General features: G+C 42.4%; 3 protein-coding genes across 6 annotated transcripts in view; all 3 read left to right on the top strand.

Moving 5' to 3' along the window:
• LOC311050240 (interleukin-1 receptor accessory protein-like) overlaps positions 1-15,732 on the top strand; it is a 43,509-nt gene extending 27,777 nt beyond the window's left edge. For 3 of the 4 annotated variants that reach the window (XM_084064238.1, XM_084064240.1, XM_084064239.1), the window contains exons 6-13: positions 2,529-2,742; positions 3,864-4,032; positions 4,637-4,708; positions 4,807-4,933; positions 6,592-6,740; positions 9,739-9,882; positions 14,513-14,656; positions 14,850-15,672. In XM_084064238.1, coding sequence (XP_083920364.1) covers positions 2,529-2,742; positions 3,864-4,032; positions 4,637-4,708; positions 4,807-4,933; positions 6,592-6,740; positions 9,739-9,882; positions 14,513-14,656; positions 14,850-15,265 — 1,435 coding nt within the window. In that variant the 3' untranslated portion in view covers positions 15,266-15,672. Of the gene's footprint in view, positions 1-2,528; positions 2,743-3,863; positions 4,033-4,636; positions 4,709-4,806; positions 4,934-6,591; positions 6,741-9,738; positions 9,883-14,512; positions 14,657-14,849 lie in introns of all 4 variants that reach the window. The other variant, XR_014601277.1, reaches the window with a different exon arrangement.
• Positions 6,977-9,726, top strand: LOC311050241 (uncharacterized protein). The gene is made up of 2 exons (XM_084064241.1): positions 6,977-9,373; positions 9,570-9,726. The coding sequence occupies exon 1, from the start codon at positions 8,115-8,117 to the stop codon at positions 9,120-9,122; it is 1,008 nt and encodes a 335-aa protein (XP_083920367.1). The 5' UTR covers positions 6,977-8,114; the 3' UTR covers positions 9,123-9,373; positions 9,570-9,726.
• A 1,895-nt stretch (positions 15,733-17,627) lies between the features above and the next one.
• LOC311050036 (uncharacterized protein) lies at positions 17,628-19,567 on the top strand (the record flags this gene model as incomplete). Its single annotated transcript, XM_084064003.1, has 2 exons — positions 17,628-17,667; positions 18,588-19,567. 2 exons carry the CDS (start codon positions 17,628-17,630, stop codon positions 19,565-19,567), a joined length of 1,020 nt encoding a protein of 339 aa, XP_083920129.1.
• Between the last annotated feature and the right edge of the window lie 5,021 nt (positions 19,568-24,588).

The following is a 24,588-nucleotide window of genomic DNA, read 5'->3' on the forward strand; positions in this document are numbered from 1 at the left end:
ACACACACACACACACACACACACACACACACACACACACACACACACACACACACACACACACACACACACACACACACACACACATTTAACATCTTTATTTGCGTTCACATTTTAACAATAAATTCTTGAACACAAACAATAGTAGATGCACAAACTTGGAAAACTCAACGACAAGTATTTCAGAATACAGATCACGGGTACAGGAAGCATTGCCTCCTCCATATATGGTGACTGACAATTATCACAGACATTGAACAGAATTTTGCCAATGCCTTAGCTTTTGGCTTGGGCATTCCTGCAATCTGCAGGCCTCTCACAACTGATTTATGGACATTACCGAGGCTTCCAAATATGAACACAAGCAGTTTACATTTGTAACCAAGCTGTATGATAGCATCCTTAAGACGTTGGTACTTAACCTTGGTAAGGAACGCCACATACACACACACACACACACACACACACACACACACACACACACACACACACACACACACACACACACACACACACACACACAATGCTCTAAGTGGGGTTGTGACTGTTCAGACTCGGCCAGGAAGTTCAGACTCAGCCAGGAAGTACATTATAGTTCTGACCTAGTGGTTCAAATGCTGTAAAAAAATGATTGTTCAAAAGTTATTTTAGGTTCTGCTCAGATTTACTACATTTAAACTGAGTATTGATAATGTGATCATTAGTATTTTATAATTTCCTACACAATCAATGAAAAACATTGTACTTAAATTGTTATAGCATTATAATTATACCTAGATAAACGTAACAGGGTGTTTTTTGTTTTACAAAATGCTTTACATCAAATAAAAGCTAAAATGAATGGATAGCACTAACACAGAATTAAAACTGTAATTTAAAGGTACAAAATGTGTTCCTTAAAGCAAACATTTTCTGAAATGTTTAAATAAAAGAGCCTATCTACAAGCCCACAACGCGTCGCCTTGCGCCTTGTAGATCGGCAATTTTTTCTTTCCGTTGTACAATAAAGTAAGGCCTAAATGGTTAACAAATAACACATAAACACAACCCCTTACAGGCAGCTGTTTTATCTGTACATTAGCCTACTGTGTTCTCATGACTAGACAACACAAATGTAAAGTTGTTAAAACATTTTGACATAGCCTGGCTCCACCTTCTGAATCGCTTGCCTCGCATTCAGGGTCTGGTGACGGTGTCGAAGGTGGGGGTTTCTCGGTTGAAAATCTGTACGACGAATCGGGATCGGGATAATCGAGTATGAACCAATAGCCAAAGAGTCCAACTTTGGCCACGCCCCCACCTCAGAAAACTGCTGCACTGAGAGGGCTTTCAGACTGAATAATGGAGTGAAACGAAATGAAAATTCAGGCTGAGTGTCAGGCTAACTTTGACATGTGAGAGATGCATTTCAGTGTAGCAGGCTAGCTGTGTGAATACAGGCAGCGCCAGCGAGTGGGTGTTATAGTACTGGAGGTGTTGAGTTCAAATGTTTATTGTTTATTATACAGATCCCCATTAGTTGCCACCTTAACAACAGCTAGTCTTCATGGGGTCCAGACAATAATATACATTAATCACAATATAAAGCATACAAAAAACATCTTACAAAAAGTATTGCATACAAAAATGATTTTAAGAAGAAAAAATAGAATCCAACAGGAATACAGCAGATTTAAAATGGCACAGTCAATCCGGTATGTAAGTTAAGAATAGTATAGCATATAATGTTTAAGTTTCCTTTTAAAACAAGCTTTTCCTTTGTTGTTACGCATATTGCCTGGAAGACAATTCCAGTGTGCAATTGATCTATAAAATACAGCCCTCTTCATTGAATTGGACTTAGGCAGAGGTAAAGTTATCCACCTCTCGCCCCACAAGTGGAATATGTACAGTCTGAGTATCAGAGCAGTAAGTTATCTTATTAAATAGAAATGTAGGAGTCTGTGTGTTAATAACTCTATGAAAATGTACAAGTAAACTAGCAGAAAGTCTTTCTTTGACACTGAGGCAAGTAAGACGCTCATGCAAACAACCTGACAAAACAACTCTGAGGATAAAGTGTGTTGCTTCCTTCCGGTGGTGGGGAGTTTCCTATGTTTCCTGTTGTTGCTCTATTTACTGTATCCGGTACTCGTCTCAGTCGCACACGTCTCCAGTGTTGCCAACTTTCACAATATTGTTGAGCCATTTTTCAGACTACCCTAGCATCTTTTTTTGCAAACAACACCTGGCAACAAATTAAGCTAACTAAGCGTTCGTAATTGCGTTTTGAGCATCTGCTCTGATTTCAGAGCGCTCTGATGTTAACATAGGGCACTCTCATATCAGTTAATGTATTAACACTCAGAGTAGATACTCATTAACTAATGTTGCCAGTTACCAATGACATCATCAATGGGGATTCCAAGCTAATACAAACTACTGCTTTCTCTTCCTGGAAAGTTAGCATGCTGAAATAGAAGCCATTAATAAAAAGAATTAAAACAAAAATGAAATGACCTTTAACTAACATGTTTTTCCTCCTCCAGTAACAAGTCTTCGTGCACAAAGATCGCCATGCGTCTGGAGGTGTTGCCACGCGAGGGGGCGGTGTCTGTGCGAGGATGCGAGCCTCCGGTCGCCGTGGCGCCCGGCCAGAAGAAAATCCCTCTACAGGAAGATGGGGTGTTGCACTGCCCTGACCTGCAGGACGCTTACAAGATGGCTGACAGTGACAGTGCGCCCTCTGTCACCTGGTACCATGTGAGTAGGGAGGAGAGATATACAGTATATATCACACTGGACATCCCAAGATGCCAAACTGAGAAAAACAAGAAATCACCAATCCCATATACTGTATGCGCAGACTCTTAAATGATAGTGGATTTTGATTTGTGTTTTCGGATGTTACAGTACTTTTTTAGATAGACAATTGCACATTTTTGATTCTGAACTTTTGATATATTGATTGACGTTTTGTATCGTAATCAGAAAAATAATTCAGTGTTTTTATGGCACCTGCGAATGCTTTTGGGATTTTTCAAGTCGGCCCTGATTAGGGCTGTCACTATTAAACATTTAAGTTGACGATTAATTGTCACTTAAATAATTGCGATTAACGATTTAATTGTGTGCTTGGCATTGAACATTGGAAAATATGAATAACAATTGAATTTCTGTTTGCCTTTTAGGCTTCGTAATAAAAAATTGCACAAGGCAGATATGACAAATAACTTAAATATTGACATGAAGAAATTATTGACATATTTAATAATTGTATACAGAAATAGCTGATCTACAAGCTTACACTTTGTGACGTGTTGTAAGCTTGTAGATCTGCTATTTATTTATTTTTTATATAGATATTTGAAAACATTTTTCAAAATGGAAACAATTATGACGATTACGCAAAATGAATTGTGATTACTCAAATAATTGCGATTATATAATAAATGTGACAGGCCTAGCCGTGATCCACAAAAAGTTTGGGAACCGCAGATGATGCGTAGCCTGCGAACTAGTTCAGGCAGATACACTCGAGACGAGGTTTACACGCATGTCCTCACCTGATTCATTGCACTTCCTCTTGCTGTCAATGGCACTGAATGTTGCATGCGCTTTGCTTGCTCCCACCACCACCCCAGCACCACCAGTAGGCTCTGCTTTCCCCAAGGGTTCTGTTTCCCCCTGGGGGGGTTTGTTATAAATGTGTTGTCTTCTAATGTGTATATATTCCAATGTAATATTCACACTAGTATTTACATTTTATAAATAAAAGGTTCTCAAGCTATTAATGCTCTCAATCTATTTGTGAGTTATCTGACTGGATTCTAATGATGGATGTGATGAATGAGGTGATAAGTGGCTGTGTCCCTGCACTGCAGCACTGTCAGGTCTATCCGTTGGGGAACGGTGACAGAGTGATGGAGGAGAACAGTCTGGTCTTCCATCACATGGTGCAGCGCTATCGGGGACTGTACTACTGTACCATCAACTACAACCGGAAGGGACGGAGCCTCAACTTCACCCGAGCCGTCAACGTTACTGCTATCTGTAAGAAATCATAACATCAATGTTACTGCTATCTATAAGACATCATAACATCAATGTTACTGCTACCTGTAAGACATCGTGACATCAATGTTACTGCTACCTGTAAGACATCATAACATCAATGTTACTGCTATCTGTAAGACATCATAACATCAATGTTACTGCTACCTGTAAGACATCATAACATCAATGTTACTGCTATCTGTAAGACATCATAACATCAATGTTACTGCTATCTGTAAGACATCATAACATCAATGTTACTGCTATCTGTAAGACATCATAACATCAATGTTACTGCTATCTGTAAGACATCATACCATCAATGTTACTGCTATCTGTAAGACATCATACCATCAATGTTACTGCTATCTGTAAGACATCATACCATCAATGTTACTGCTATCTGTAAGCACATATCATCAATGTTACTGCTTATCTGTTTTACATCACAACATCAAGGTTACTGCTTATCTGTAAGCAAGCACATAACATCACAACATGATCTTGTGATGTTATGATCATCATAATCAGAATATCATCAAGATTTATAAGAAAAGAACAGAATCGTTTTTTATGCACATAATCCATCTGTTCCTTCCAGATCCCTCCAGTATGCCCAAAGATCCCGAGATCATCCATCCAGCCAAGGACTATGTCTACACCATTAAACCAGGTAGGAAAAACATTGTGATTATGATTATGACGAGGATGATGATGATTATCACTATTATGATTATAATAGTGTTATCATGATTAACATTATGATTCCAGATACAGAGGTGCATTTGGAGTGCAGAGCAAAGATCCCGTACGTGGAGGGACCTTGGGACATAGGCTGGACCATTGATGGGAAGACAGTGGAGCAACTATCTGACTCACGTTTTACTAAAACCAACAGGTATCACATACTGACTGTCCTCATTTTTTTTTATGACTTACATTTTTTATTAAAGATTTTCAATTTCAAATGATATGAAGCGTAGTGCGTAGTGCAGTTAACAGGTATATTTGTAATATTTTCTCCTCTGTCTGAAAGATTGAAAGAGACCTTTTCGAAGGCGGCTACTTTACTTAGCTCTGTGAGCCATTCACTGACTGTCCTCATTAACTAGATGTTATTTAAAGGACAAGTCCGGACTACAATAACATATAGCCTTTTTTCCTTCTTATATTGATCCCAAATGACTGGCCATGGGGTCTATTTGCAGAATTGCCCCTGTCGTCCAGTTTCCACAGCAGCCCCCATAGCATAGAGAAGAGCCCATAAGCATATCGCTACTTACGCTATTTGTTGCGGTCAAAAGTAATTTGACCACCGCAGTTTCGTAAATCATGTTTTGGGGTGAGCGTTCGGCACAACTGGCCAATTAAGTGACTGTACTGGCCAATCACAGCGCATCTTTTCCGGGACTTGGCAACAGCTGTATATACGCCGTTGGTCTATTTAGCAGACTACAGCGGTGTGTGTGGGACAGCCAAGGCCTGGATGCGTGTGTAATGACAACTAATAACAGATTCAACAGATCAACAAAATCACTTTTGACCGCAACACATAGCATACAGTAAGTAGCGATATGTTTATAGGCTCTGCTCTATGCTATGGGGGCTGCTGCCGTAACTGAACGACAGGGGCAATTCTGCAGACCCCATGGCCAGTCATTTAGAATCATAAGTAGGAAAAAAAGGCCTTATGTTATTTTAGTCCGGACTTGTCCTTTAACACATCACCCGCCAAGGTATTAAACATCATTTGTTATCCCCTTGCCAGCGTAATTACCTTTATCCGACGATCTTTGAAACGCTGTGGAAGCCATTGTGTAAAAATAAAGTCCCCGAGGCGTCCCCGAGCCATCTGTGTGTACGTGGAACAATAACATTCCACCCGCGATCGGCCATTTTAGGGCTATGGCCCACTGAAAATGGGTGGTTTTCAATGCAAAAAAAGGAAACTGAGATAAGAGTGTTTTTCAAAAAATCCCATAGTCAGTGTAGATGGATGTGACGTTTTTTGGAATTACGTCACATCCACATACTTCTGCTTTGAGTGAGGATGGATCATCCCAAAGCTGTGTTAGGGTGCCCCTTGTGGAATGTGAAATTTTGATCACACCAAAACGCGTCGCCAGCAAAACCATTGTTTCTTAGGTACGTAGGGCTGTCACGATCATGGAATTTTACATGACGATTAGTTGTCATGTAATTGTCATGTATTAAACTATTGCAAGCAACAATTTCATTGTGTTTTTGGCATTGAACATATAAATACTATTTCTATTCTGTTTGGCTTTTAGGCCTCGTAAACAAAAGTTGCACAGGGCATATATGGCAAATAACTTAAATATTCAAAGAAATGTCTTTATACTTTATGCTTTCACAATGTTTTAAAAATATGGAAATGGCCAATCTGCAAGTTCACAACGTGTCGCATTGTGACACGTCGTTAACTTGAACATTGTTGTGGTTTATGCTTAGACTGTTACTGTTTGAAATTATATTTCTGTAAAATGTCTCTGTCTGTCTGCCTTGTCTGTCTGTCTGTCTGTCTGTGTGTCTCAGGCTGCTGAAGAATGACCTGGAGGACCTCGAGATGGAGAGTGTGCTGGTGATCGAGGACTTCCAGACTGAGGACCTGAACAGAGAGTTGAACTGTACAGCCTGGAACCAGAAAGGCAACGCTACACGCAGAGCTATGCTGCAACTGGAAGGTGAGCAGTGTTTGCAATTAGTACTTATAATTACTTAGTTATGTTTTCAAATAAGTCATCCGTATTTCCCTGTTCCTCCTGTTGCCACAAAACCAGAAGAAAACGCAAATCCATCATTAGCGCTGTTTGTTTATTTTCTAATCCTTAACAAGGCACAGAAGTAGCGGGTGTGCGTGTCAGTGTGGCGTGATTTGGGAGCGTACGGGAGTGCTTGGCTAACCACGCCCCCGGAGTGCCGCTGGAATCCAAACCGCGCCCCCGACCGTCTCCGCACCCCCGACCGTCTCCATTGGCTCCAATCCAAGAGCGCCAGAACACTAGCTCCAAATAATCTGGCACACTCTGTGGCATTATTTTTCTGGTCTAATGTTTACTTATCTACAAACTCACAATATAACGGCTCATCATCTCTGCCAATCACTATTATTAATTGATACAGTCAACTTTTGTGCGATACAATTGAAAAGTAGCCAGCATGAGGTGAGGCTTGAACCGGCGACCCTCCGATCCAGAGGCTGATCCTCAAGCGAGAAGCCATTGGACCAACAGACCAGAACCAGTGAAAAAGGGTTTAAGTGTTTTTCAAACTGCTCAAAATTGCGGACAATCTGAGGGCGGAGCTTACTGGTCAAAGTGATAGATGTGTTCATGAGTCTAGGCACAAGTGTAAGCAAGTTTCACGATTTTTGGCCAAACGAGGCATGTCTCATGCCTGTTTAAAGTTTGCATTTTCAAAAAATTGCTGTAGCACCCCCCTTTGACCAATTGGAGTAAGATTGGTTTCATTGATATTTGGAATGACCCTCTACATTACTGCAAAGTTTCAAAGAAATGTGAGTCTGCATGTATGTGTTAGGAGCAGATGAATAATTGTCATAAAACTGCAATAGTTAAAACCTATCTCCTCCTGGGAGTTTTGAGCAATCTGCACGAAACGTTTAACACTTCAACTTTGGACCTATGCCGACAACACCTTGGCGGCGGATTTTCCATAAGTGAAAAAATGAAGCTTTCATGAGCCAATGAATGTTTTTCATATAATTCAAAATGGTGGGAGATCTAAAGGTCAGAGGTCAAAAGTCAGAGTGTGAAAGTTGTTCATCATGAGTAGACGCATGTGTGTATCGAAGTTTCATGGCTGTAGGTCAAACAGGGCATGAGTTATACCTGTTCAAATTTGGCATTTTCAATTGGGTGCTATAGTGCCACCTTTTGACGAAAGACTGTGAGATTTTTTTCTTGATCGTTTTTCATGACCATCTACCATATGGCCGAGTTTCGTAAAAAGCGTATGCACGGTTAAGCCAGAACTGCGAAAAGTGGCAGAAACAGAAGAAACTCATGCCAGAATAATGCCAATATCAAAACAGGGCCATGCTGGCAGCCTGGCCCCGTAATAATGCCTGGGTGAGTGTCTGTCAGCTTCCATTTGAAGAAGCATCTCCAAGCCAAAGCACTTGTGGCCACTCCGGTAGCACTTTTTATGCTCTCTCTCCTATACTGTCTCCCTCTCAGCTGTCCTACTGTCTGTCTCTCCTACACTGTCTCCCTCTCAGCTGTCCTACTGTCTGTCTGTCTCTCAGTTGTCCTACTGTCTGTCTCTCCTACACTGTCTCCCTCTCAGCTGTCCTACTGTCTGTCTCTCCTACACTGTCTGTCTCTCAGTTGTCCTACTGTCTGTCTCTCCTATACTGTCTCCCTCTCAGCTGTCCTACTGTCTGTCTCTCCTATACTGTCTCCCTCTCAGCTGTCCTACTGTCTGTCTCTCCTACACTGTCTCCCTCTCAGCTGTCCTACTGTCTGTCTCTCCTACACTGTCTGTCTCTCAGTTGTCCTACTGTCTGTCTCTCCTACACTGTCTCCCTCTCAGCTGTCCTACTGTCTGTCTCTCCTACACTGTCTGTCTCTCAGTTGTCCTACTGTCTGTCTCTCCTACACTGTCTGTCTCTCAGTTGTCCTACTGTCTGTCTCTCCTACACTGTGTCCCTCTCAGCTGTCCTACTGTCTGTCTCTCCGCTGTCCTCCTGTCTGTCTCTCTTACACTGTCACCCTTTCAGCTGTCCTACTGTCTGTCTCTCTTACACTGTCTCCCTCTCAGCTGTCCTACTGTCTGTCTCTCCTACACTGTCTGTCTCTCAGCTGTCCTACTGTCTGTCTCTCCTACACTGTCTGTCTCTCAGTTGTCCTACTGTCTGTCTCTCCTACACTGTCTCCCTCTCAGCTGTCCTACTGTCTGTCTCTCCTACACTGTCTGTCTCTCAGCTGTCCGACTGTCTGTCTCTCTTACACTGTCACCCTTTCAGCTGTCCTTCTCTCTGTCTCTCCTACACCGTCTACCTCTCAGCTGTCCTATTCTCTGTCCTAGTAAAGAAAGACTGTTAATTTAAGAGATTTCTGTAAAAAAAAGAAGAAGAAATGTCTTCATGGTAGAAAGTCTTTTTACTTATGGTATTTACTAAATTGTAGTCCTCAATAATTTATGTCTTCTCCATTGATAATCATTCACTAGTCCTACTGTAAATGTTTTATGCAATTTGTTTCCTTTTAACTCTCCATTCCTTTCCATTAATTTGTTTTTGTAATGTATGCATTCATTGATTGTTTTGTGTGTGTGTGTGTGTGTGTGTGTGTGTGTGTGTGTGTGTGTGTGTGTGTGTGTGTGTGTGTGTGTGTGTGTGTGTGTGTGTGTGTGCGTGCGTGCGTGCGTGCGTGCGTGCGTGCGTGCGTGCGTGCGTGCGTGCGTGCGTGCGTGCGTGCGTGCGTGCGTGCGTGCGTGCGTGCGTGCGTGCGTGCGTGCGTGCGTACGTGCGTGCGTGCGTGCGTGTGCAGTCTTTATTTAATCTTCATGTCTTTGTCTGTTTTGCATGAAGTGCTTTTAAGAAATGAAAATTCTAATTACCTCTCGCTCTCTCCCTATATTTCTCTCTGTCTTTGTTTCTCCCCCTCTCTCTCTCTCTCTCTCTCTCTCTCTCTCTCTCTCTCTCTGTGTGTCTCCTAGTCTCTCTACCATCAGTGGAGCTGGCGTGTGGCCTGGGTGTGACGGTAGCATTGATGTTGGTTCTGTTCGTCATCTACCATGTTTTCTGGTTGGAGCTGCTGCTGCTGTACAGGAGCTGGTTCGGTACAGATGAACGCTACACAGGTAAACACAGCCACCCACTAACCACGCCAGAAAATAGCTGATCTACAAGCTTCACAGACAAATTAATGTAATACATTAGTACATAATTATACAGATGGGTGATAAATTAAAGGAACAACCTGGATATCTGAGTGGAGACGCACCGTCTTGCTTAGCCAGATTATCGGAGATCTCTTCCTACTGCTACATGTGGGGAAATCTAAATTCAACGTATGGGCTTGAACAGCGTGGAGAACGGACGCTAACATAGCTCACCGTTGTGAAAACCAATCCTGATAACGTACCAATGCAATGGAGAGTGCGGTCTAGCCAACACCTAATCTGAGTTCCCAGAAGTTTTCGCCGGCTCGGCGAGGAACTTCTGGGCCAAACCCCCTGTATTTGTGAGCGGGATGTACGTCACGCTCTGAATCTGAGCGGACACGCCTCTTACCGGTTGCAACTCGTCTAAAAAGTCAGACGAGAGGCAAACAGCAGTACACAACAATGGCGGTCGAAATTTCTCAAGGGGAAATTGCTTCCCGTCGATCCTATTTAGATGCAACACCCACTGCATGTGGATCCCGCCCCCTATTCTTCATTGGCTGTTGATTTGAATCACAACGCAGTGGCCGCGCCCCCGCTGTCCAAACTCCGAGGCAATGCCTCCCAGACTAGCCAACACCAACTCGGGACTCCTGAATCGCTGCCCTCCACACCCTCCCGTCTAGCATCAGGGTCTTGAGCTCTGCAGTGTTTTTAGCTCCGCTGTCGCGCCACAGTGCATCTACGTAGGTGGTGCCATAAGAAGTCTTAAGTCTTTGCTTTGGTTTTGCAAGGCAGGTATTATTATTATATTTTTTTCCATATTCCACACGGTTTTTAGCCCATTCATTGAATGTAAAGTAGATGTCAGCAGACGTATCGATTGTCTGGCCACACCAGACCAGTAGTGCCTGAGAATGTCAATGCAGGACGTGATCAGACTGGCTCACCAAGAACAGACTGTCATCAACTAGCTAGAGAGGGATGTTGTAGTAGATAATATAGGGGAAACAGATTTTTTTAAATAAAATTAATAATAAAACGCTCACACATTGTAGGGCTCCAATGTTAAAGTGCTTTTTATTGCACCAGAAAATGTTGCTTTGTCGCTCAGAAATCTGCCCAATTTTGGGTTTGGGATGTGCATGTCTGTCTTCTTTTTCTTAGTAGATAATATAAACCACTCATTACAAAGAAAAAATATGCAGATTTGAGAGTTCAGTGGTTTCACAAATCATAGGCATTTGTCTACCGTGATGTGTGTAAAAGTGATATGGTCACTACTCTATTCACCATATTTTTGTCAAGTAGGTGAGTGCATGTGTAGCGTACACCAAGAGAACGGTGTGAGCATGAATGCTTGACCCCTACAGTGAGGAGGCCCGGGGGCTCTGTTATGCTGTGGGTGGCATTTTCCTGGAATGGATTGGGTCACCTAGTGCCCTTAGAGTAGAGGGTAGGGTCCCTGCAAATCAATGCAAAGTTATTCAGAGTGATCACTTGACTGGTTCCAGATCATCGACTCTGCCTCTGTGTTTTGAACGGTTGAAAAGGCCATTATCCAATGAGTGCTGGGTGTAGGTGTGGGTCTTAACGATTAGCCAATCAGCGCCTGCGGACCGTTGTCAGGCTGTGCGCTGGAGCTGACAACTGAGGTGACTGCTAAGGGAAAATAATAACGTAGTTGAGGGAATTATTGCTCTTTTCAGTGTACTGAATCATTCAGTACAGTTCACTAAAAGGTTTCATTTAAATGATTCGTTCACCAGGTCGTTCAGTGCTTGGCTGGAGCTCTGCCTGCGTTGAGTCATATTAACTCACTGAACTGAAACACAGAACAGTTTGTACACTGACTGGATCAGTCAGTGCAACACATCCACCCCACCGTCCCCTCAGGCCATGGGATCTAAACTCCAGGCACTCGTGTTGTCTCATGCACTCTAAATGTGCCTCAAAAATGAATAAAGTACACCTGTTTATTTCATTGACGAATGGCTCAAACTATACAATTTACCTAGAGGACCGGGTATGTTGATCCCTAGTGATTGGTTTAGGGGAAATCTAATGCCCTCCCCCTTGGAAATATCTAGAGTGGAGACTGAAGCTTCTAGCTTGAGTCTGATAATCAGGCTAAGTGATCACCTTTATCCTATGATGAAACGCTTCTATCCTGATGGGAGTGGTCCCTTCCAGGATGACAAGACCCCCATCGACAGGGCACAAGTAGGGGTCATTGAATGGTTTGATGTATGGAAATTAAGTGAAACTTCAGTCACAGGTCTCAATCCAGTTGAACACCTATGGGAGATGTGGGACCGACATGTTAGACAGCGCTCTCCACCTCCAATGTAAAAACCCCAAATGACTCCACAGACTTGACTTCTACTGTTCTAGAGGCTTGTTGTGGCCCAACACCTTACTAAGACAGTTTTCATTAAATGTGTCACCCATCTGTAAATGTATAGTCGCTCATAATTCATTGTTGATATCAGACTGTATATTCGTTCCTATATTCACTGTTGATACATACTGTTTATTCATTCATATACCCATTGATGCTAGAGCTAGACTATTCATTCAGAGACAGATTTCAGATAGTTGCTGTCTTATCTTATCTTATTATCTTGATTTGTTTTTAACTGTTACTCCTGTTTCCTGTCCTGTGTTCCATTCTTACTGCTGTTGCTGTTATAACTAAGGGTCCATTTGGTTAACTCTCAATTACAAGTAGATACATTAACACTGAGGATTTTACTGTGTACAACCATTGTTTTATTCAGCTGTTCTGCAGATAAAACATGTTTTCTTTAGTCTAAAAACTGTGATCTCATCAACTTATAGCAGCTGTTATTGACTGAGAACAAATGGTGTTTCTAAGCCGTGTTGAGCAGTAGGCTGTAAAGTACATTCTTTTATCTTATTAGCCTTCATAAAGAACAAGCTGTTCATTTTTACTGCTTCCTGTGGGTAGTACCCATGACAGACATACTCAAACAAAGTCAGACAACAGTATGTATGACATTGTATGTTTGTCTATGTACTGCACTGTACTGTTCACTGTCTGAGTAGTAAAACTAAATGTTCCGTCAAAGGTCTTGTTGGTCACAGAATGAGGATGACAGTATGGTTCTGTAGCATTTCTGTGTGTAATATGTTGCTGAAATGAAGGTAGTTTCATGGTCATGGACACTCAGGCAGTGAGCAGGAGAATTGAATGCAGTCACTCTTCGAACACGTGACTGTGGGTTTGATTTATACTAGGGCTGGGACTCGATTAAAATAATTAATCTAATTAATTAGAGGCTTTGTAATTAATTAATCGCAATTAATCGCATTTTAATCGCATATCAATATTTGACCTGAAAACAGTGAAAAGCTATTTTTTTTAATGGATTTTGGCATACGTATTTAAGTACATGTACTCTAGAACTGTACTTAAGTACAATTTTGAGGTATTTGCACTTGACTCTCGAGTATTTCCAATTTCTAATACTTTTACTTCTACTCCAGTAACTCCACTATATCTCAGAGGCAAATATTGTACTTTTACTCCACTACAATTATTTGAAAACTTTAGTTACTAGTTACTTTGTAGATTTCGATTATTATAATAAAACATGTGGTGGTAACCATGTGAAAATAGCCGATCTACAAGCGCAAGGCATAGTGAGCTTGTAGATCTGCTATTTTCCACCACTCGAGGCTGGTAGATTGTGTTGTTGTTACTGTTGTTTTATAGTAGTTTAATTAATTATTATGTGATCCGCACCGCATCATGCACCCCCCCCCCAGCTTACCGCCACCAACCCCCCTAAACGGGACAAACGCGCGCGTGGGGGGGGGGCATCCATTACAGATTTTATGCCCAGCCAACATTATCAAGCAGTGCTCATGCACTGTGCTGGTTGCAGTCAACTTTGTTGTTGTCTGAGAAGTGAGAACCACGTCCTTTCAGCTAGATAAGCTTGCGTCGTTTCAGCTTGGTGCGCTGGCATAAGCGGTCCGTCTGAAACTCGTCCAGTGATAAACGTTCCGCGGTGCAAAAACGGGTGCGATTAAAATGCGTTAATTTTTTTAGCGCGATAATTTTTCTGTAATTAATTGATCGAAATTAACGCGATAAAGTCCCGGCCCTAATTTATACTTAATATTAATAATAGCTTGAATTTATATAGTACCTTTCACGAAACCCAAGGATGCTTTACATGTACATCAAAAGACAACAAACAACTAGTTGCCATAAGCTGGGGAGAATAGGTGTCTTTTCAAGGCAGCCCTAAAAGAGTCCAGTGTTCGAGAAGGCTCTGTCCCCAAAGGTTCGCTTGCTTACTTAGTAGCAAACGGGGGTCTCATACCGAAAATAGCCCATCTACAAGCTCAAAAAGCGTCATACTGCGACAGTCCCAGTTTGTTTTATTGATTTGTAGTAGAATTCAAGTCCTGTGTGTGTGTGTGTGTGTGTGTGTGTGTGTGTGTGTGTGTGTGTGTGTGTGTGTGTGTGTGTGTGTGTGTGTGTGTGTGTGTGTGTGTGTGTGTGTGTGTGTGTGTGTGTGTGTGTGTGTGTGTGTGTGTGTGTGTGTGTGTGTGTGTGTGCGCGGTCCTGCAGACAACAAGGAGTATGATGTTTACATCTCCTACGCCAGGAACAGTGACGAGGAGCACTTTGTTCTGAACACCCTGAGGACAGTTCTGGAGCAGGAGCTGGGATACACCGTGTGTATCTTTGATAGAGACAGCCTACCTGGAGGAAGTACGTAAATGAATGAATGAATGATGGGTGAGTGAGTGAATGGGTGAGTTGATGAATGTATGTGTCTGCTGTCTGTGTTTCTTCTAGCTCTCTGTGACTGACCATGCATCTGTCCATGAGTCCATATTACATGTCTATCCACCCATCCCTCCATCCATTAACTCATCCCTCTCTCATCCATCCATACATCCAGCCATCACAGACGACACGCTGACCTTCGTGGCTCGCAGCCGGCGCCTCCTGGTGGTCCTGAGCCGTGGCTACGGGGAGCGGGGCTCCCAGGGCCTGCTGGAGCTCCGGGCCGGCCTGGAGGGCATGGCCCTCGGGGGCCACCTGCGGGTCATCCTGGTGCAGTACGGCCCCTCCCGGTACCGGGTGAGCGAGCTGAGGCGGGCCAGGCTGGCTCTGGCTCTGGTCCAGTGGAAGGGAGACCAGGAGTCCGGAGAACTGAACTCCAGGTTCTGGAAGAGACTCCGAGTGGAACTCCCTGTCAGGAGGGAGGCAGGAGGGAAGGAGACGAGGAAAGGAAACAAGGAGAAGGCCACGTATAGGACCTATCATAGTCAGAGCAGCAACACCTCCCAGACGGCTCTGCTTCCACCCTGCTAAGAGCAGCGGTTCTCAAATTGGAGTATTGGGAACCCCATGGGTCCTTGAGGTGGTTCCAGGGGGTCTCCGGCTAAATGACTGATAGCTAGGAACCAAAGGGATCCTTACAGGTCTGTAGCTCTCTTATTCATGAGGTATCTTCAGGTTTAACTCTGGATTAACAGTGAGGTTTAACCCTGGGTACAGTGAGGTAACTTCAGGTTTAACTCTGGGTTTACAGTGAGGTTTAACCCTGGGTACAGTGAGGTAATTTCAGTTTTAACTCTGGGCTTACAGTGAGGTTTAACCCTGGGTACAGTGAGGTAATTTCAGTTTTAACTCTGGGTTTACAGTGAGGTTTAACCCTGGGTACAGTGAGGTAATTTCAGGTTTAACTCTGGGCTTACAGTGAGGTTTAAACCTGGGTTTACAGTGAGGTAACTTCAGGTTTAACTGTGGGTTTTCAGGGTTACGACACAGTGGTTCACTTCTTACCAGGGTACATGGCCATGGTATCTGATGCTGAACACCTAACCTGCTTCAGAGAAGGTGATGTTCCAGATAACGGATCAATTTGTGTAAAAACGCCGCCTACTGAATAATCAATTCTATTGGATTGCCATAGAGCTTTGTGCGCAGATCCTGAGAGGGTTTCTTAGGAGCGACTGACAAAACACTTTGGTTTTCCAATTACCATGATTTCATTTTTAATGAGGTATAGAGTCAGAGGGAGGGAGTTATCTGTGTCAGCTTCTTGAGCTGTTAGCTGCAAACAATATCAAAACCATTTCATTGTGCTTTTGTGCCCATATTATCCTACAGCAGAGGCTGATTGAACCACTAAAGCCTTGTACTGGTTGTATGTAGAAGATATGAAAGTAAGTCTCACTTTGAATTATGTTTTCATATTTTGTTTTTTATTTGTTCCCAAGTCCGTTTTATACCGCAGGCGTTGAAACAGAAAGAATAAGGCTACAATTGTTCTAAAGGCTGTAAGTATCTACTGTAAGCTAGTTGTTACCGTGGTGCTGTGAGACAAGTCCAGGTGTGCCATTGCATTTTGTGACAACCGCACATTATTATTATATACTGTACATCTATACAAAAAGTTATGAATTACATTTTACTTTACTATATCAGTATTTTGTGCCCTTTGATGTTTGAAATCAATCAATATTCTGCTACTGCATTATCTATTTCTCGCCTCAAATGTTTTCAAAATCATTCTTGAATGTACTGTTAAGCTGTAAATGGCATTGTGTGTTTGTTTACATGGCGACAAAGTTGAATACAGCAGAAATCAAGCAATGCAGATTGATATGAGCAGGTGCTCTGAGTCTTTGATTAGACAGCGGTCTGTTATTGAGTTCAGCGGTCATTTTTGGGAAAATAGCAGACCACTGAATTCAGCGATTGACCAAACAGAATCAAGCATTCAACCAAGCCGTGTATTAAACGAATATAATTATTGCCAGATCTACTTTCGCCCTAACGATGGGAGAGTGATATTATAAGCTGGTTAATTTACACATTCACACGGTCATCTATCCCTCCTGCATTTCACAGCTGCAATGGTGTTACTTTTAGCCTGGTTTAGGTGTTTGAATTGTTTGTATTTGTCTAATATTATTAAGTAATTTTCTATTATAGTTTTGTTTGCCGCTCCGCAGCCAGTAGAATTGTCCAAGTTTACGGTCATATGCTGCAAACAACGGCCCTTTTATGACCTTTTCAGGCCGTGACCCCCCAAAATAATCATATTTGAATTGGGGACCCCAACACCCTGACAAGTACTTGGAATTGCTGAGGTATTACATTTTGTTTGACTAGGTTCCACGGATAAATATTGTGAAACTAGCAGGACGACTATCTTCACAAATTTTGCCTCTCTTATATTTGACAATTTGGCCAACGTTTGACCAGTTTGTGTATAGTTTGTTGATTACTTTTGATGCAGTAATAGTCTTTTTTCTTTACTTTTCTTCGAGGTATTAAAAAGGTCTTAAAAGTCCTTAAATTGTCACTTAACTGTCATCTGGGATACCCCCACAGGTTCTCAACCTGTGGTCCCCACCCACAGGTTGAGAACCACTGTTTTATGTGACCGTACACATACTGTAGCAAGCTTGGAAAACCTTGCTACGGTAAAATCCATAAGTGTTGACTTAAGGAGCTGATAACCACCTTTGTGACTGCTTAGCATCACTGTGGTTGTCAGGGCTCAGCTTTCTTTCACTCTTCAAACAATACTGTGTTTGCAATCAAAATGAGATTAGCTTAGTTTTTAGCTTAACTTATTTTAGTGTGGTTCAGCTTAAACAGAAGCAGTGATAAAGAAAATCAAATGATTTCATATAGGCTATCATAAAACTGCACATCTTATATGTATGTGAAGAAGTTCTCAGTCGGTGCTGATATCACAAGTACGAATTCAGAAAAAGAAAATAAATGATGCTAAACAGTAGTAGAACAGCAGTATATCATAGTCAAGTATTAAGTGGGATTTTCACTTTAATCTGCACTTTTTAAATTGTTCAACATTTTCTCAATTTTATACGTAAAAGTATTTTTGTAATTTTGTAAAGTAAAGTGTATTTTATTGTTCTTTAATATGCTGTTTTAAATATATATATATATATATTGTAATTGTGATGTGAAAATGCTGGAGAATGTACACTTTTCAATTAATTTATCATTAAAGAGTTTTTTATTTATTTAGATAAATAAATGACTCGTCTCATCTCATGATTATCATTCATTCATTCATTCATTCATTCACCATAAATATATTGTCTCTGTCCAAAACTGTTACTTTTCAGGATTAAAAATATCAAAAGTAGCAGATCGACAAGCTTGCGTATCTGCTACTTTTAATGCTTTTGTGTGAAGTTGTAGGATGATCAAGTAGGTCGTTAATTTACGAAAAAACTAAGGAGAATATGGAGATAAGGTTTCTGCCTGACAGCAACGTTATACTGAACGTCATCTTGATATAGACTTTTGACAGTCACATGATCATTGTGAGCTCCTTCAAGAGTTTTGCATATGAGCATTTTTATCAAGATTAAATTGTTTGAACATATTACTGTATGTAGTGTAATTAAATGCTTTTTTAAGTGAGAAAAAACAGAAAAAGGTTGCGGGTACAAACCTTTCCCCTTATGCTTATCCCCAAACTTTTTTGCCATTTTTTACTATTTTGAAAAACATTTTAAAATAGTCAAATAGTCGGCTATTTGACTATTTTAACTATTTTTTGCCTCCCCTGTCCTCCTCTCTTTTCCTCTCGTCTCCTCTCCTCTCCTCTCCTCTCCTCTCCTCTCCTCTCTTCCTGTGTGCTCAGACCTATCAGAGGCAGTGTTGCGTTGTATGTCTGTGAGTCGTCGTGTGCTGCTGGTGGTGAGTCCAGACTACATGGCGGAGAAGAGCTTCAGCCTGCTGGAGTGTCGTCTGTCTCTCTACCTTCACCACGGCCGGCGCGACGGCGCCACCATCGTCGTCGTCAGCTACAACCGTTCACTCCACAGCGCCACCACGTGTCCGGAGCTGGTCCAGCTACGGCGTGCCGCGGCCACCACCGTGTCGTGGCGTGGAGCGCGCCGGTCGGAGCCCCGGGGGTCGGGCTTCTGGAAGCGTCTGAGGCTGGCGCTGCCCGTCCGGCCCTTGAAGCTGGGGAGGAGGCTGATCGACAGCACCTCCTCCCACTCCGACCTGGGGGGCGTGGCTCTGCTGCAGCGCACCGACAAGACCACGAGAGACACAGGAAGTCACCAGAGCCACCACCACGACGGCGCCTCGACAGGCGCCAGGGACGCACACAGAAACAAACACAAGCAGAAAAACACGAGGGCGCAACAACTCCCGTCTTCCGCTCAGAACCGAGGCAGACACCACACCCTGCCAAGAGGGAGGAGCAAGCTGAGGAATGGGAGGGGCCAGAGTCTGGGCCGGGGCGGGAGAGAGGCCAGTTCAAAGGGGAGAGAGGCCAGTTCAAAGGGCAGAGAGGTGGGGGGGCAGGTGGCGCGAGTCAATTCGGTAGGTCAGGCGGAGTCTCTTGCAGGGGCGGAGCTAACGGTGGAAACAGAGATTCAGCGGGAAGTGACATCACATCATCACAGGACACAAGACAGACATTCTGACCACACCCCTGACTCTAGCTCCACCCCTTGTCCTGCTGACTCCACCCACGACACTATTCCCAACTCCATCTCTGACTCCACCCATGACACTAACCCCTCCCCAGGCCACACCCCCTTCCCCGTCCCTGACCAATCCGGTGTCCAGCAGGAGACGAGAGGAGGAGACACAGAGACACCGGACTGACTCATGTTGTACGTTATGTACTGTTCTGTTAACACTTCATAAACAGCATGGATGTGAGACAAACGAGTGGTTCTCAAACTTTTCCATGTCAAGGAAGTTGTAGATCTGCTATTTTCAAATACCCGATGTAATTTATATAGGGTTAAAGTGGTTAAAATTATTTTCATGCTATATTAACTAATTTTACTGGGGACCCCCGGACTCCACTTTGAGAACCACTGATATAAACTGCTGATCAATTTACCACAATGCTCCCGGACCGGACTGCTGCCTAGCATATTATGTTAAGATATAAGTTATGACAATGGGACCTTCTCTACTGCTTGTTTCATTTGGGGATATGTTTTGTGTTACATTTTTATAAAATACTTTCATACAGTAGTCTAGAAATATAGATGATCAATTCAGAAGTGTCTTTTTGAAGCTTGTAAACAGGGTAACATGCAACTGTTGAGAAAGTAACAAGCCCATTTGACCTCATTTTATAAATAATATAGGCAGTTTTTCTGTTGTTGCTTTATAAATAAAAGTTCTTAAAATTAAATGAGTTTTGGATTAAATTGTTGAAGAGAACCAACTTCATGGTTAACTGGCCCTCGGCAAACACATTCACACCTGGGAGCTGACCTGTACAACCACAGATTTCTACTGGTTACTGGGAGCTGACCAGTACAACCACAGACTTCTACTGGTTACTGCATCCGTCCGATTTTTCATATTCCATCCTGATTGGCGCATTCCAAACATTGCTGGCCCACAATAATCGAACTGACCTGGCGGAGACCTGTGCTCCGAGGAGCACTTTTTCTAATTATTATTATTATTATTACTCTCCGCAGGAGAGTATTGTTTTCACTTTCTAAATATGACACACCGATTGGTCAAGCCTCACGTGACACGTGACAATACGGTGAAATACTGTATAAATACATGGCGTCACTTTGACAGTGTCTTTGCCACTGTCAAAGTGAGGTAAGACAGGAACCATCACGAAATGGCTGCATGGCTGATACATAATTGGCAGATAGGACACTTATATAGACAGGAGGGATATGACACTTACACAGACGGATAGGACACTTACAGTACACAGACAGGACGGATAGGACACTTATACAGACAGGACGGATAGGACACTTATACAGACAGGACGGATAGGACACTTACATAGACAGGAGGGATATGACACTTACACAGACAGGACGGATAGGACACTTACAGTATACAGACAGGACGGATAGGACACTTACAGTATACAGACAGGACGGATAGGACACTTATACAGACAGGAGGGATAGGACACTTACACAGACAGGAGGGATAGGACACTTATACAGACAAGACGGATAGGACACTTATACAGACAGGACGGATCGGACACTTATACAGACAGGATGGATAGGACAGTTAGAACATAAGAATTAGAACATTCCCAACATTCCCAACACAAGTCTGGTAAGAGTGAGGTAAGACAGGAACAATCACGAAATGGTTGAGAAATGGCGGATACTGTAACAATTGGATAGGACACTTACACAGACAGGACGGATAGGACACTTACATAGACAGGACGGATAGGACACTTATACAGACAGGAGGGATAGGACACGTATACAGATAGCACATTCCCAACATTCCCAACAGCGGAGAGTTGTGCTCCGAGGAGCACTTTTTCTAGTTATTATTATTACCACCGCTACTACTACTGTACTATTCTTTCCTATTATGTAAAAGTATGTAATGTATTAAATTACATTAACTCCAATGACTTGCTGTAAATGTACCAGCCTTTTCCCAGACATGATGTAATATAAAGTGAATTGAAGCCAGGTTTCGTTCAAATGGAGAAAGGCTTGGTGGGTGTTGTTGTTGCTGTGAATTGTAGTTGACAGCAATAACTTTTAGGAGCGTTGGCAGTCTAACACAACCTCACTTTATTGTTTGTGTATTAAATGGACAATACACAAACATTAAAGTGAGGTGGACTGCCTACAGTAAATATCAATAAATCATCTGTAAATGTTATTGAGAACAGAGAGGGAGACACAGTGGCACAAGAGAGAAGGTTCACATGGGATCTGATTCTAGATCAGCTAATAGTAATACATAAGAACTTAATCATACAATGTACTGTGCATTCAGCTCCAAATGTAGTCAATAAGTTACATTTTACACATTTACCTTTAACAAAAAGTCCAACATACAATAACGTTCAGATTCTAGATTAGTGACATTGGTTGGTTTTATTTCATAAGGGGAGAAGCAGCACATGTCGTAAAAAGTTCCAGGAAGTGATCAAATAGGAAAGTTCCAAGGAATCTTTTGAAAGGAGGAGTTGTGCTGGACGCTGGGGACGTGCCATGGGTGGCAAACCTCGCACCTGAAGTTCAATTAATACATTGTAGTGAATGGAGCCAGCTGGACCAGCTTGTGAACAAACACTATTTCTGAGGGATTGTGACCTTTGTCATATAATCTGTTCAGGAATATTGTTTTCTAATCACGTGCTTTCGATGTGCACACTGTATTATTTTATTGAGGCATCTAAACAGCGGCAGGCATCGTTTCTGAGACAGTCTCGCGATACTTGGCACGTTCAGAAACGTACTTTGTGCACTTTAGATACCTCTATAAAATCATACAGTGTACTGTATACTTTGAAAAGCAGAAAACAATGTGTGATGTGTCTTCTTTTATTTTCCTGAGCCGAGTATTATAAAGGTCTCCATGTTATTTGACTTCTGGTGTGAGTCTGCCACCCAGTGTGACGAATCTGCCGAATGGAATTGCATGATAGAGAAAATGAGGTCGCAGTTTCCAATTCCTTGGAAAGTTCCAGGAAGTGAGGTACCAGGAACAGCTATGGGGTTCCAGGAAGTGAGGCTGTGGCGGTTCCATTGTGGGTGTGAAAGAGTGTTTTGGTGTGGTTTGACAAAGCCTGCACTGTAATTCAAATCAGAGCTTCAAATCATTGAATATTGTGGCCGATAAACTTATAGGATAAGGGAAGCTTTGTGGAAATTAAGAAGACATTCTGATGGTGGATATTATGAACTGAAACAGATTAAAGGAACAAAGGAATCTCCTGGAGCCTCATAGAGGTTGGGTGAGAGGAATATATATTTTTTATTTTATGCAATGCATTGCTATTTTCTTTTTGGACTTTGAGGATTACTTGATATTTGGACAGACAGGTTTTGTTGGATATTTTTTCTTTGGAATCTATTTTCATTGGAATCATTCAAGGAACTTAAAAGGAAAATTACTTTTATGAACTGAAGAGGGGACAAAAGATCAGGGTTTGACAATTTTCTGTTCTGTTTTTCTGCTCTGGGTTCAAATCTCAGGTGTGACACTGGTGCCTTGACTAGGTTCATGGTTGGGGTGGATTCCCTCTTGGCCTAGCGGTAGATATTTGGTTTCTCATGCAGGAACCTGGGTTTGAATTTCGGGTGTTACATGCGAAGCGTTGTGAGAGTGCAGACTAGCTAACACCAACTCGGGACTCCTGCTGAATCGTTGCCCTCCACACCCTCCTGTCTAGCATCTTTGGAATCTATTTTCATTGGAATCATTCAAGGAACTTAAAAGGAAAATTACTTTTATGAACTGAAGAGGGGACAAAAGATCAGGGTTTGACAATTTTCTGTTCTGCTTTTCTGCTCTGGGTTCAAATCTCAGGTGTGACACTGGTGCCTTGACTAGGTTCATGGTTGGGGGGGATTCCCTCTTGGCCTAGCGGTAGATATTTGGTTTCTCATGCAGGAACCTGGGTTTGAATTTCGGGTGTTACATGCAAAGCGTTGTGAGAGTGCAGACTAGCTAACAACCACTCGGGACTCCTGCTGAATCGTTGCCCTCCACACCCTCCTGTCTAGCATCAGGGTCTTGAGCACTCTTGTTAGCTCCGCTATCGCGCCGCAGTGTGTCTGCGTAGGTGGTGAGCCTCTTTCCGCTCCTGGGTGTTGGCTCCCACAGTGCCAGATTGCTCGCCACCAGTTAGAGGTGCCTGATGTGTAGTGCCCAGGTGCCCGGGTGTTACACATGGTCAGTGTGTTTTACTCTGCTCAGTGTTTTGCAGTACCAACATTGTGCTGAACATGATAGATGTCTTGGTAAAAGCTAATGAAATGATGATAACTTTATCCTCAATGGAGCTACTCCTCCTCCATGGTTGCTTTTTACCAGGTCGTCAAGGCTGTTCTGGTCTATTCTGGTTCTGAAGAGGCACTCAATGAACCCGAAAGCAGAACGGAGATATATGTTCATCTTCTAGTGAAGTGATGAGCATTCAAGTGAAGCTGTTCTGCATTTATTAATGCATGCTTGCAGAGGGAGAGCGAGAGAGACTTTCAAATAAGTGAGTAGCTGAATGAGATGTCTATTACAATATATTTCACAAGGAATGCCAAATGTTTTAAAAACGTTTTTTAATGCAATTGTTTTCTTATTTCACTTGGAAAGATGAGTGGAAATAACAGTTGACTGCTCTTTTTCTGACTACTGAATAAAAAACGTAATTCATTTTTCTCAACACCATTTATGCTGAGCCACTCAGCAGCATCCGCAAGAAACGGACAGTAAAGAAGGCCTCTCAAATAGTGGAGGACAATACACATACACTTCACACTCACTACAAACTGATGCCCTCAGGCCGTCGTTACAGAGCTTCAAAACTCACAAAAAGGGGCTCAGATAGCTTTGTACCTACCTCCATCAGACTGCTGAACATATAGGTCTGGTGGAGCCCCCCCCCCCCTCAAGCACGTTGGACTACTCCACCTGATGGACGCTAGTAGTGAACACGCTAACACATAGGTTGCAATATAATATATTATTTTTTATCATGCTTTTAAGTTTTTATCATGCTTTTAAGTAGTAGTTTTAAATGTACTTTGTGTATTTTGTAGTGACATAGGTATATATGTATTGACTATATGTATGTTTGTCTTTTTAACCACTGCACAAACGAAGTTCCGAAAGGAAAATAAAGTTGTTTGAATTATATAAAACAGCTCACA

This window comes from Gymnoscopelus microlampas (genome assembly GCF_963454915.1).
Source record: "Gymnoscopelus microlampas genome assembly, chromosome: 8".
Lineage (NCBI taxonomy): Eukaryota > Metazoa > Chordata > Actinopteri > Myctophiformes > Myctophidae > Gymnoscopelus > Gymnoscopelus microlampas.

Coding starts and splice junctions, on each gene's coding strand:
- LOC311050241 (XM_084064241.1), top strand. CDS start 8,115: ATGCTGGCAGCCTGGCCCCGTAATAATGCCTGGGTGAGTGTCTGTCAG.